Below are 12401 nucleotides of genomic sequence, written 5' to 3' on the forward strand. Positions count from 1 at the left end.
TCTGTATAAATTTTTCCACAAGGTGATGCAGATTGGCTGGACCAGTGGATGCTCAGCGTAAGAAGACAGAACTGGACTCCTAACAAGGCTTTACAACTGTGCAGTAAACACTTCTAGACTCATCACTTCAGCACTGACTTCAAGGTACAGAGACCTTTTTTATATCTAATAATGAATCAAGCAACCTACTGGTTTAAATTAATGAAGTATTAATCATTATTGTGGACAATACAATGTATAGAAAGCTATTTTTTTATCCAGGAGTTTTGGTCACCTAATACTGTAAGTCCATACAAGGTAGTTAGTCTTCAACTGAACCAGCTATTCATGCACCTGTCCTGTCAAGCTTGTATATGTACGTACATGATCAATTGTGATCCACTATGTCTTTACATAAGTGTTTGTCTTTTACTGTAATTCAAAAGGTATCCACACTGTGAAACTGGAATGATCACTGCTAACAGAAGGAAGACCTCATGTATGGAGTGGTGTATTTGGTGCCATTCATCTGGACTGTAGAGAAGGGAGACAGCAGGACAACATCCTGAGTTCTGAAATGGGTTGTGATTATGATGCCAGAAAACCACTTCCAAATCTTCCTCTGATAAAAGGACAGACCAAGTTTTACTTTTTTTTTTGTCATTCTCTGTCCTTAGTATTCAGAGATTCAGTTTCTCAGTTCAATTATTTAGATAGCTGATGGAACATTAAAAATGCTAATTCTTAAAACATGAAATGGGAATCAAGCAATGGATCAACCATAGCACATTCACCACCTTCACAGCTGAAGGTATTTCCTAATTTGACATCCAAAGGATCTTCATTTGGAAACAGCTGGAAATGGTCAAACCAGAAGTGCACCCAGGAGCAAAATGTGACTCCTGTGATACATGTGTATGGAGTATGCATTAGGCATACAAACACTGTTGTATGTAATGAAGATTTGACAATTAGATTTTAATTTCAAAGCAGTTGGGTTTAGTAATTCATATTGCATGTCCTTGCATGTTTTTTCATTTGATTGAGACCTGGTACAGCTTATGTACATTGATTTTATTCATAACTACAGTAATAACTGAAAAAAAAAATTGTTTAATGCTTTTGTAATTTGTGATGATAGTTTTCTATTACTGTGATTAAAAAGTAGTGAGTGCATTTTTCAATAACTGCAGAATGCTTGTCTGGTTTATTTCAGATTTACCGTACGCCTTGTAATGAATCTTATAGGACACTTTGGCGAATTAGTGTTTTTCAGTGTCATAAAAAATGTCAGGAAAAATACACCAAACTGTAATATCTGTTGTTTTGTCCTTCATTGTCAGATGTTCAAGGACAGCAACATTTATTCTAAATGTTGTTCTTATGTTGTTGGTTAAAGCTAACTAGATAGAAATAGCTCTTGGTTTACTTTGGTCACTATGTAAGAGACAATAAGGCAACCTGACAGTGTTTGACTGTAAATTTGTCACAGTAACAACCTCTTTAAGTAAGTAATGTTCTTGGAACAGCACACTGATAAAAACAGTAATAACTGAAAACAATGAACAGCTTCATCAGACATGGGGCAGAGTGTCAAAGACCATGGAGTGGTAAGACTGGTGAGAGAATAAGACAAAAGTAAACAGGAGAGGGTGTAGGGCACAAGGAAGAGCAGAGCTGGTAATACTGAACAGTGTTATGGCCAAAAGTGTTAAATTAAAAATATACAATAAACTGCATCGTTCACAAATAGCCCAGGAGTGTCAAGCCTTGTGTGAGGGTGATGTACAAAGCTGCTACTTGAACAATGAACATATGTAGCCAAAACACTGTTCACAAACCTGCAGACCTTGGACTGGCAGCAGCCTTCTACCTGCGTCTCTGGGGGGTGCCAGAGAAGATGATCTTCATATTTGGATGCTGCAGGTGGAGTTGGTGCAGGTCCTCCTCTTTTGCAGTGATGAGGTTGACACTTGGGATATCTCCCACGTCATTCCCACCACAGTGGATGAGGAGGACACCCACAACTGCTCTGGCTCGCAGGGACTGGATGAAGAAGGGGAGAGGGCTCTCCACCTCAGACCACCTCAGCCGAATCAGTGAATGTAGAAAGGTTGTTCCATCGTCTCTGTAGCTCTCTCAGCCCCACACCAGATGTAGCTGTCTCCAGTGACAGCGGCTGGATGGAAAAAAAAACATTGTAATATTGAGGAATGTGTCATATTGTAGGCTACTGGGAGGAAAACAAGAAAAAGAAACTATTCCTTCAGTTTAGATGTAAAAAATAAAATTAAAAAAATGACGTGGATTGTTTTACACTAAACAGCGATAGAAAAGTAACTATTACTCACTTATGTGGCTTTGTGGTGTGGGTGCACATAAATGATGCAGCGCTCAGTATTGTAACCTTTGCCGAAAGAGACACAAAGACTCATTCCAACAGATGTTTTGATGACTGTCATCAACAATGAAATGAACAGCACCTGCATGCAAAAAAATAGCCTACGAACACCGAGCTCAACCAGTAAACATTAATATTAACACACACTCAGTAGACGTTGAACTGTAAGTTCTGTTCAGCTGGAAGAATACTACACATTAATCAGTTTTTTGTGGTGTAAAGTTAACTGATTTAAAGAAGCTAAATTTTATCTGCTGGCTTTTGAGCCATCAGCACACCAAGACACCTAACATGTTTACTACTGTATTGCAGTTATCCACACCACACACTTTAACATTAACTTACACACGGTAATGTTAACTTCAGTTAACACTACAATAACGTTACAAGGTTAACACTACTCCTCTTATATGTAATGTTTGCCAAATGTGGCCATGTATGCAATTAGCTAAAGTCACAAAGATTATTATGGAAGCTAAATTTGTTAGCAGCGATTTAGCATGGCAAGCCAGGTGCAGCGTTCAGTCAGGTTGCCGGTGTAGGTGGGTCTGTGTAGTGTCCTCTGGTTCCCCCTCGTTCCTCCACAGCTCCACCCTCTCGTCCAGACATTTGAATGTCAGGTTGTAAATCCAAGATGGCGATGACCAAAATATCAAACTCTAAGCTTCATAACAGCAGTCCACAAAGCAATGGGCGACGTCACGGTGGTTAGTCCATTATTTTTACAGTCCATAGGCAGTCCACAAAGCAATGGGTGCCATCATGGTGGCTATGTGGCCACAGTGGCCACTGTTAAACAAAAGTTACATATGCACATTGTAAAAAGCAGTTAGGATGGTTGTTTTGTAAAGTTAACCCTAACTGTTGTAAATCCATTTTGTTTCCCAGGTGCGTGGAATCAAAGGAGTCTTCCTGGCCAATCAGAAGGTAGATGGCAAAATGACAACTCTCATTACCTATAACAAAGGACAACACTGGGAACCCTTGATGCCACCCGCCACAGACATGAATGGCAAGCCAATAAGCTGCAAGGCAGTAAGTGCTGATACCATAAAAAGTCCCTTTTCCTTTTTTCTGTATTTACTCTACCTGAGTTGAAATATTCAGTGTTTGGCCTCAATAGAACTCCAGGGTGATACATTACTGCCTTTAGTTTGCAGCTTTAAGTAAATGTGTCGCTCTTGTGTGTCAGGGCTTGAAATTAGCACCTACCAAATTCTGGTAGAATTTGACAATGGTGTATGACACGGTCACTCCTACTGGCCACTTAAGCAAATAGCATATTTTGAGCTGTAATGGTTTTTGTAATTGTGCTGAACTGTTACAGTACAGGAGTCATGATCTGGTGCCTGCAGCCACATGCAGAATACACGCTATGTAGAATGATGCACATAGAACCAAAGTTCACAAGTGCGAGTTCCCCCCGCAAACTTTTAGCTGTTCGTGGTTAGCAATGTGCACTGATGTTAGCACAGCATGAAGATTGGCATGTGAGTCAAAAACAATATGGCATGTGCAAATAGGATGCTTGAGCTGGAAGACCTGCCTGTGGGCTCCCTGTCAGTTGCAGCAGTAACAGAGAGAGAATTGTGAGGATGGTAGGGTTGGGTACCATTCATATTGGAAGCGATAACGGTATGGGTTCCAGTATCTGTAAAATGGTATCACTACCCAATGGTACCTTTTTACGGTACTTTACTTTCTCTGAAATAACAAAAATGTGGTTTTATAACAAGCTGCAGGGGTGATGTAGTAGGCTAAAAGTCAGTTCTGCTCCTCTGTTCTTTTGTAATCATACATAATCATCTGTCTCTGTCTGTGTGTCTGTCTGTCTGTCTGCTAGTGTGTGCATGTGTGTGTTAATGTGTGGCTGCTTGTCAAGCAGTGGTACTAAGCTATTACTAAAATATTTAGGAAAGAAAATAGACCAGACACTGAAGCTATCCTGGCTGACTGGCACTGCAGTGATATTTTCACTCACTTGGAAGCAGACTTCTATTTATACTGTATTTTCAATTTCATAATATCAGGGATGCGTTTCAGTTTTACAGTCTATTTTGACCTGTTGTTGTCTTTTGGGAAATGCTCAGTGTTCATGCAGTGTAATACACAAATGTTTGAAACATTCCTTATTTTAACATTGGAAATAGTTCAACAATTTTGCCAGTGGGCAAAATATAAGTCCCCAGCTGTGTCTGTCTTTGACAACTACTGTCTTTTCAAAATAACTTAAAACAAACAGATCCTTGTGCATTTTTTTCTCATCCACCTGAGTGTGAAAAAAGTCACGAATTGTACTCGCTAATTAAAGCTGACCAGCTAATCAGCTGACAGCCAATAAGAATTGTGTACTTTGTCCTCCCATATGTTAGGAAAATAAGGGGCGTACCTCAAACATGATTTATTTAATTATTATCCCCCTACCCAAATGAAATTACAGAATTTTTTTTTAAAAAGGTGGAGGATGCCTCCTCCCCCAGGAGGACTTGGCTCTGACCTGTTGTAGCATGGTCACACGTACTCTGTGTGGGATAGGTCCCACCAATGCTAGATCAGATTGGTATCGAGGGAATTTGGAGGCCAGGTAGCCTTGACCTCTTTGTAAACTGTAAATTTCATCCAGTATTTTCATGGCACAAGATATGGGGCACATTATGACATTGTAAAGCCAACTTGACTAAATAGTGTCAATTAACAGTACTAACTTACATTAGTTCTTCAAAACTAATGTAACTCATAAATGTTCATCAGAGCACAGGCTGAGATGGTCACAGAGCTTGCCAAGCATGCACTGCCACATCCTGCAAAACCACACCCATCATGATAAATTGTCATAAAAAAATGATAAATAAAAACATAATTTGTATACTTCAGTGTTATTTGTGACAGAAAGCATCACGTTTCTTTGTAGAATGGCCTGTCTTTAGCTCTGTCTATTGAGGATAAATCAACAAGATTCATAACAGCTCATCCTCTTAATAATGTTTGCTATCTCAGTTGAAATGCACTAGTTTCAATTAACGATCTTTCCACAAGTTAAATGTGAATGTAACACCCGTCCCATGTAGCTATATAATGTGCTAGGTGTAGTAGTATTCTGGGCGGGGCCTGGGTACGGTTTAGAGTTGTACTGCAGGAAGTCAATACAGACTAGATCCAAGGGACCAGTACTTGTTATCTGATTCAGCTGTGCAGCACACTGAGGGAGTGTTTTTGAGACCTCAGATGCCAGACGTGGCCAGTAGAATCTATCTTTAATCAGCTCAGTGGTTCTTTCCACTCCCATGTGTCCACAATCATCGTGCAGAGACCTCAACACCACAGTCCAGTATCTCTCAGGCAAGACAAGTTGTCGGATCTCCCTTCCACACAGTTTCTTTGTTACTCTGAAGAATATTCCATCCTTCAACTCCAGCTTATTTCCTTCACGGATGAGCAGTGCAGTATTTGGTGGGTCATTTTTGGCATGAGTCAGCACCTGGTGGCTTTCCAGTGCTCTTTTCACAGGTCCAATCTCTCTATCCAATTCTTGAGCTGTCTGTATGTCTTTTGGGCTCAGCTGATCAATGGTGTTCAGACCAAGGTTCACTGGGAATGCCGACACTTCAGGTACAGCCGTTTCTGGAGCTCCAAGTTGATCCACTAGCCTGATAAAATCCTGGTAAAATCCTGGTAAAATCGTAAGTGGCAAGGGCAGCCAGCCAGCAATGTCCTGTGGCATTAAACTTAGCTGAAGTTAACACATACGTCAACGGGTTATTGTCAGTTCTTACGGTAAATTTAGCACCATACAGATAGTCGTGAAACTTGTCCACCACTGACCACTTTAGTGCCAGAAATTCCAACTGGTGGACAGGGTATTGCTGCTCGGATGTAGCAAGTTTCCGACTTGCGAAAGCCACTGGCATGAGCCCCTTGGGGTACTCCTAGTTGAGAACAGCGCCCTTGACATTCATGCTGGCATCCACATGCAAGATGTAGGGTTTAGTGGGATCAGTGAATGCCAACACGGGGGCATGAATCAGGCACTCAGTGAGGGTTCTGTAGTCAATACAGATTTAAATTGTCCCGTTCTTTTTGCGGACCACCACAATCAGTGATGCGTAGGGACTACGAGATTCTTTTAAACTTTCCGCATCTAGCAGCTGCTGTATGTGTTGTCACACATCGTCGATGTCGGCGGGGGCCAACCTGCGGGACCTCTCCCTGAATGGTCTGGGGTCATGCATGCGTATGTGGTGCTCCACTCCCTTAGCCAAACCAACATCCCACTCATGCAAGCAGAAGACATTTTGTCTCTGTGCTAACTTTTGGCGTAGCCGATTCTTCCACTCCTCCGAGATAGGGGAGTCGCCAAAGTCAAACAGATCTGGATCTATAGTATCTGCTGGGAGGTTGGATGGTTGGACTGGGGTGACTGTATCGACTGCATACATCTCTGCTATCACAGTCCCCACTGGTGTGGTGGTTTTCTTGTGAGACTCATTGTGAATGAGCACCATGAATAGATTCATGTCAACATCAGCATTCAGGAGCACACCTGGTTGTACGAGCATGCCGGCTGGGAGTGACTGCACAGTGGCTGCATCAATCATAACATTTTTTGATGTCGGAGTTGGCCCGTCCACTTTACAGGTGGCATAACATCTCTCACCTGGGGCTATGGAGAGTGGACCAGGTCCTTGCCATTTCACTTGTGCAACAATATCATCCTCTGCTGCTGTTTAAGAGAGCTGAGCCTGTGCTTGGACTGGTGCATACACGGGCTGGATTCTCATTGAGTGAATGACTTTTCATCTCCATTTGCTTTCCACAGCTCCCACAGTCAGGGAGGCATTGGTGCCAACGATAACAGGGGTCTGGTTGTGCTGATTCAGCTCGGGACAGATCAAAGCCAAGACAACTACGGGACCTTTTACACCTGTCATCTCTTCTGGGAACTCCATCTCCACAACAACGTAACCTTTGTGGGGATAATCACTGTCTGACAAGCCCCAGAGGTCTAAGCGAGAGATGGAATGTATGGGGATATCTGGCAAGTGTTCATTGTACCAGCTCTCAAAGATTATAGTCACATTAGACCCACTGTCCATTAGAGCATCACAAGACAGATCATTGACTTTGATAGTGCTTATCATTGATGGACCCACAAGACCCTCTGGCAGGCTGGTGTCCTCCTGTGGGACTTCTACTTTGTGGACCCTTGCAATACCTTGCTTGTCTGAAGTGTCTTTAGGGTTGTCTTTTGTTCCATCTTGTGCTCCTCGCACCAAGCGTATGAGCTTTTTGATGACTTTCTGTGAGTCTTTGGGAGACTGTACTTTGAAGGAACCAGATTTATAGCTTGAAGCTGCTTTGTATCGACTGGACTGGGTCATAGTCTCTGGTGGGTGGTCAGACGTGGATCTCACAGCCATCACACTTATTCTATTTTCTAGTGCTTTAACTTGTTTTTTCTTAAGTGACTCTATCTCACTGTGTGGCTCAGTTGTCTGTTTTTTCTTTTCCTTTGGACCACTTGGGTGACTTTCAGATGGCGGCTGTTGGGTGCTCATTCACTCATCCATCTTTGCTTTCAGTTCTTGAATATGAGCTTTAAGTTCACTCTGTTGCGTCAACTCAGGCTCCATTTCTTTTTCAGCATGAACTGTGCGAACATGCTGGCGGTGTGTAGATGCTCCTAGATTCTGTCTAGCTAACTGTCGCTCTTCCTCTTCACGGATTTCTTGCAGCAGTTTCAGGAATGTAGGGGGATCGTCTTTCCGCTTCCTAACTTTCAACTGAAGTAACATGAGGTCCGAGGAAGAACCTCTAATGAGCTGCTCAACTCTGGCTTTGTTAGCTGCGCTAAGTGGGAGACCACCTCCCTGCACCACTTTGATGAGGGATCTCTCTAATCTTCGCAGGAACTCTGAAAAACCCTCACCGGGCTGTTGTCGAAGGGCTCTGAAGAACAAGTAGAGGTCTTCTCCTGACTCTGTTGCGCCAAAGATGCTCTCTATTGCCTGTATGAACTTCTTTGGGCTAGCATCTGGATTAGTTATGCGCACTGCCTGGATGATCTCCAAGGCGGGGCCCTTCAGACTCTCAAGTATTCTTCTGCGTTTCTCTTTCTCAGAGTACTCACCTTCATCAATCATGAATTTGGCCTGCTCTCGCCAGATATCAAGACATTCTTCTCCTGCTGGAGTGGGACTTACTCCTGAGAAAGTTCTCAGATGTCAGTACGTGTTGCTGTCAGGCACTTTACTGGTTTTGCCCCATATCTCGCCAACTGCACGAATGATGGACTCGGGGCTTCTATTCTCCACTGTATTTGGGGCGCATAGTCTCTGGATATCCTCCATTGTTTTCCCCTGAAATCATCTGAGCTGCCAGTGTCTTGCAGAGCTACGTAGTGTACTGTGTTCCAAGCACTACCACCCATTATTGGCATTACTTCTGTTGGGATTCTTCTGGGGTCTATCACTTCACGGCACTCACAAAGCACCATTAAAGATTTCAGTTGAGGGTGAAACATTTTGCCCCTTACTCTGACTCTGCCCAAGGCTTTGATAGTCTCTGCTGTTTCTTGTTTATCTTGTTTATGTTTTCTGGCACCCCATATATTAACAGGGTTGTTGTACTGCTACTCCCTCTTTGCACCAGTTAACCAAATCAAGCTGTGATGGACCATTTTGTTTGTCATACTTGCAACGTACCAAACTTAACTTATCACAAAAAGTTTTCACATTTTGAGGCTAATTGCTAATTATTTCCAATGCTCAAAAGGCTAGTATTTTATTGTCAGATCAAAACAATCCTAGTGGTGCCTCCATTTATGTAACACTTGTCCCATGTAGCTATATAATCTGCTAGGTGTAGTAGTACTCTGAGTGGGGCCTGGGTACGGTTTAGAATTTAGTGGCGCTACTACCTGTACTTTTACAAACTTGATTACCTGATCTGTAGTAAGGAAATGACTGGCGGTGCCTCCAATAAGAATGAAAAAAATTAGGAAAACATATAGGCCTCCTATTATGTTGTAAATTTATGTCCTATCTATACTCTGTACACCCTTATTACCCAAAACTAGAATTATAATGAAGAATTATGACCCAAACACTATACTTTAAATGTAAGAAAATCAAATTTAGTTCTCTTTTCAATCAAAATATGCAAAACAATATTATTTTACAGCATTCAGTAAATGTAAATAAAATAAATAAAATCAAAACAATTATTCCCTTCAAATTCAAATTATTTTCATTCAATTCTTTTAAAGTGTAACTGTTTCCTCTAATTAAGCTCTATTAATTCCTGAAATACCAGAGCATAGCACTTTTAAACCTGTCAACGGTCAACAATACTGTGAGCCCACACACACTCACTTTGCAACACACACCCCAATGTCACAAAATACCCGCTGCAGGCCTGAGTCGTGGCTTGGAACGTTGAAGCCTAAAAACTATAATGGCCGCTTCACTTGTAGATACAAGCAATCAAAATAAAAGAATGTGCAAGTTTTTTACGTCAGTATTCATGAATCCAGGGAAAGTTAATGGGAATAGATGAGGGGAACCATGGAAAGGACAACGGGTTGAGGGCAGCAGATCAACAGCAACAGCCGAGGTCCGAAGAAACAGCAGGGGCAGCCGAGGTCTGAAGAAACAGCAGAGGCAGCCGACAGCAACACTCCAGCAGGAAGAAACAGTTCTCCACAGTGGTCCAAAGGAGTTTGTCCACTCCTCTCTTACAGTCACAAATGTCCGTCCCCTGAATCACATTAAATCAGCTCAGCAACAAGTCCACTATTTCATGGCGAGCTAGCATTAACTTGTCTTAACCAACTACTTCAAATGCACAGCAAACAGTATGAAAGCAAAGCTAAACGATGCTAATTTTGCTAATGCTAAGGTTTTTTTACACCATAACATTAATCATCAAAAGTCCGAACCAACCGCAGATTTACGGACATTAATGCTCTCAGGAAATATTCAAAGCTGACTTGATGGTACCTTGCAGTTTACACTAAGTCCCACCCCTCTACCTGAGACTTACTTTTGATTGGCTGTATGTTTCTGGACATCCCAATTAAAATAAAGAAAAACAAAGACTGACACATTAGGCTGTTAACCAAGTTAGGCTGCAAGACTGATTACACGTGCTTGCCCATGTACATCATAGACATATCTACATAGACGCCACATTGACTGCTGCTGCCGATTGGAGGGGCGTGCCCAAAACGCCGCCATCTTTGGTACAGTGCCGCTTGCTCCTACAGCGCATTATATCTATAGAGGAATGACGTGTTTGCACTATTAAAATGATCATAAATCGCTCAATTGTCAACATATGTTCACGCGGGTTGTTTGTCACAAACATCAGACATAGGGGACAGACAGACAGACAGACAGACAGACAGATACAGACATAAATAGAACAAAAGGAACCCAGAAAACATTTAGTTGTGCTCCGGTCTTTATTTAGAGAATTGCTTGTAGGGTATATATTGCATTTGATTATAATTGTTATTATTGTTATTATCATTTTATTATTATTATTATTATCTTTTTTTATTATTATTATCACTCTCATTATTATAGTGGCAATCTAGCTACACAAAATGCCACTTGAGGGAATTCGAAGACATTTCCAACTCGTGATGGTGTGTAAAGATGAGGTCCACCATGTATATGCGTTTAACACTTTATTAACATGCGTGTCTTAAAAACACCTACAAAAGGCCGGGTGCCGAATGACTTAAAACGAGCCCCCAAAAGGACAAAAATACTAATACGACAAACCCATTTAGACAGTCACACACACAGGCACGGTTGAAAAACTGTGTGGCTTCCCCAGATCCTAATCACCTATGTCTCCCTTATCTAACCTCTGCCTAGCTGATTACTACCTATGCCCAGATGTGCAGGTAACCATAGCAACCATAGTGCCTCCTCACCAAAGACACACCCACATTCACACATACAAACACACACACGCCGCACAAATCTGAACTAGCTACAACAATTCTCATTATTATTATTATTGTAGGTATAAAATATACATATACATAGACATCCAATATCTGTCATTAATCTTCTAACTGGTCAATCATTGCAGTCTAAGGTCTGTTTTTTTTTTTGTTTGCTTTTTTCAGACCAGAGGCAGTTTATAGGTGAGTGCTAGCTTAGGGGAAATGTAATCAAAAGGTTCAAAAAGATGGGAGATATAATTTACTCATATGGTGCAGAGAGGTTCGGGGTGCATGAGAGAAAGAGGAATGAGAGGGCACAGTCAGGTAAGTCTAGGCGGCAAAGAGAAATAGAGAAGTTAGTTAAGGAAAGGAGACAGTTAAGAAAGCAGTGGGAAAAGGCTACAGAAGAAGAAAGGGAGGGAATTAATGTGTTGCAAGAGGAGTTGAGAAACAGGCTAGCAGTTCTTAGAAGGGCAGAGCATCTCAGGAAAAAGAGGAGGAAGAAGGAACATGTAAAGACAGTTTTTTTCAGGGACCCTTTTAAGTTTGTTAAAAGATTGTTCAGCCAGGAAAAGGGAGGGCAGCGCAAAGCAGAAAGGCTAGAGGTTGAAGAATATTTGAGAAATACATATTCAGATTTAGAGAAGAATAGGATAGTAGGTTTCCCACCGGATATCCCTCCATTAGGAGGGATAGAGCATGAGATAGATGTCAGGCCACCTAGGTGGAAGGAAGTTCAGGAGGTGGTCAGGCGTGCAAAGGCTTCTTCGGCCCCAGTGCCTAATAGAATCCCCTACCGGGTTTATAAAAGTGCACCTGATATCCTTACATTTTTGTGGAAACAGCTAAGAATAGTTTGGGAGAAACAAATCATCCCAAGAGCATGGCATAGGGCAGGGGTTGTCCTCATTCCTAAGGAGAAGGAGTCTGTGGACCTTAGCCAATTCCGGATGATTTCTCTCTTGAATGTAGAAGGGAAGATTTTCTTTAGTGTACTAGCGCAGAGATTAGCTAGCTACTTAGAAAGGAATAACTTAATAGATACTATGGTGCAGAAGTCAGGAA

The 12401-nt window shown here is 41.9% G+C and overlaps 1 protein-coding gene across 3 annotated transcripts in view; it reads left to right on the forward strand.

Annotated features, from left to right (window-relative positions):
• sorcs2 (sortilin-related VPS10 domain containing receptor 2) overlaps nucleotides 1-12401 on the forward strand; it is a 1110317-nt gene that overhangs the window by 973636 nt on the left and 124280 nt on the right. For all 3 annotated transcript variants that reach the window (XM_049568808.1, XM_049568804.1, XM_049568807.1), the window contains exon 10: nucleotides 3269-3415. In XM_049568808.1, the coding sequence (XP_049424765.1) occupies nucleotides 3269-3415 (147 nt within the window). The remainder of the gene's footprint in view (nucleotides 1-3268; nucleotides 3416-12401) is intronic.

This window comes from Epinephelus fuscoguttatus, linkage group LG23 (genome assembly GCF_011397635.1).
Source record: "Epinephelus fuscoguttatus linkage group LG23, E.fuscoguttatus.final_Chr_v1".
NCBI classification, from domain to species: Eukaryota; Metazoa; Chordata; class Actinopteri; order Perciformes; family Serranidae; genus Epinephelus; species Epinephelus fuscoguttatus.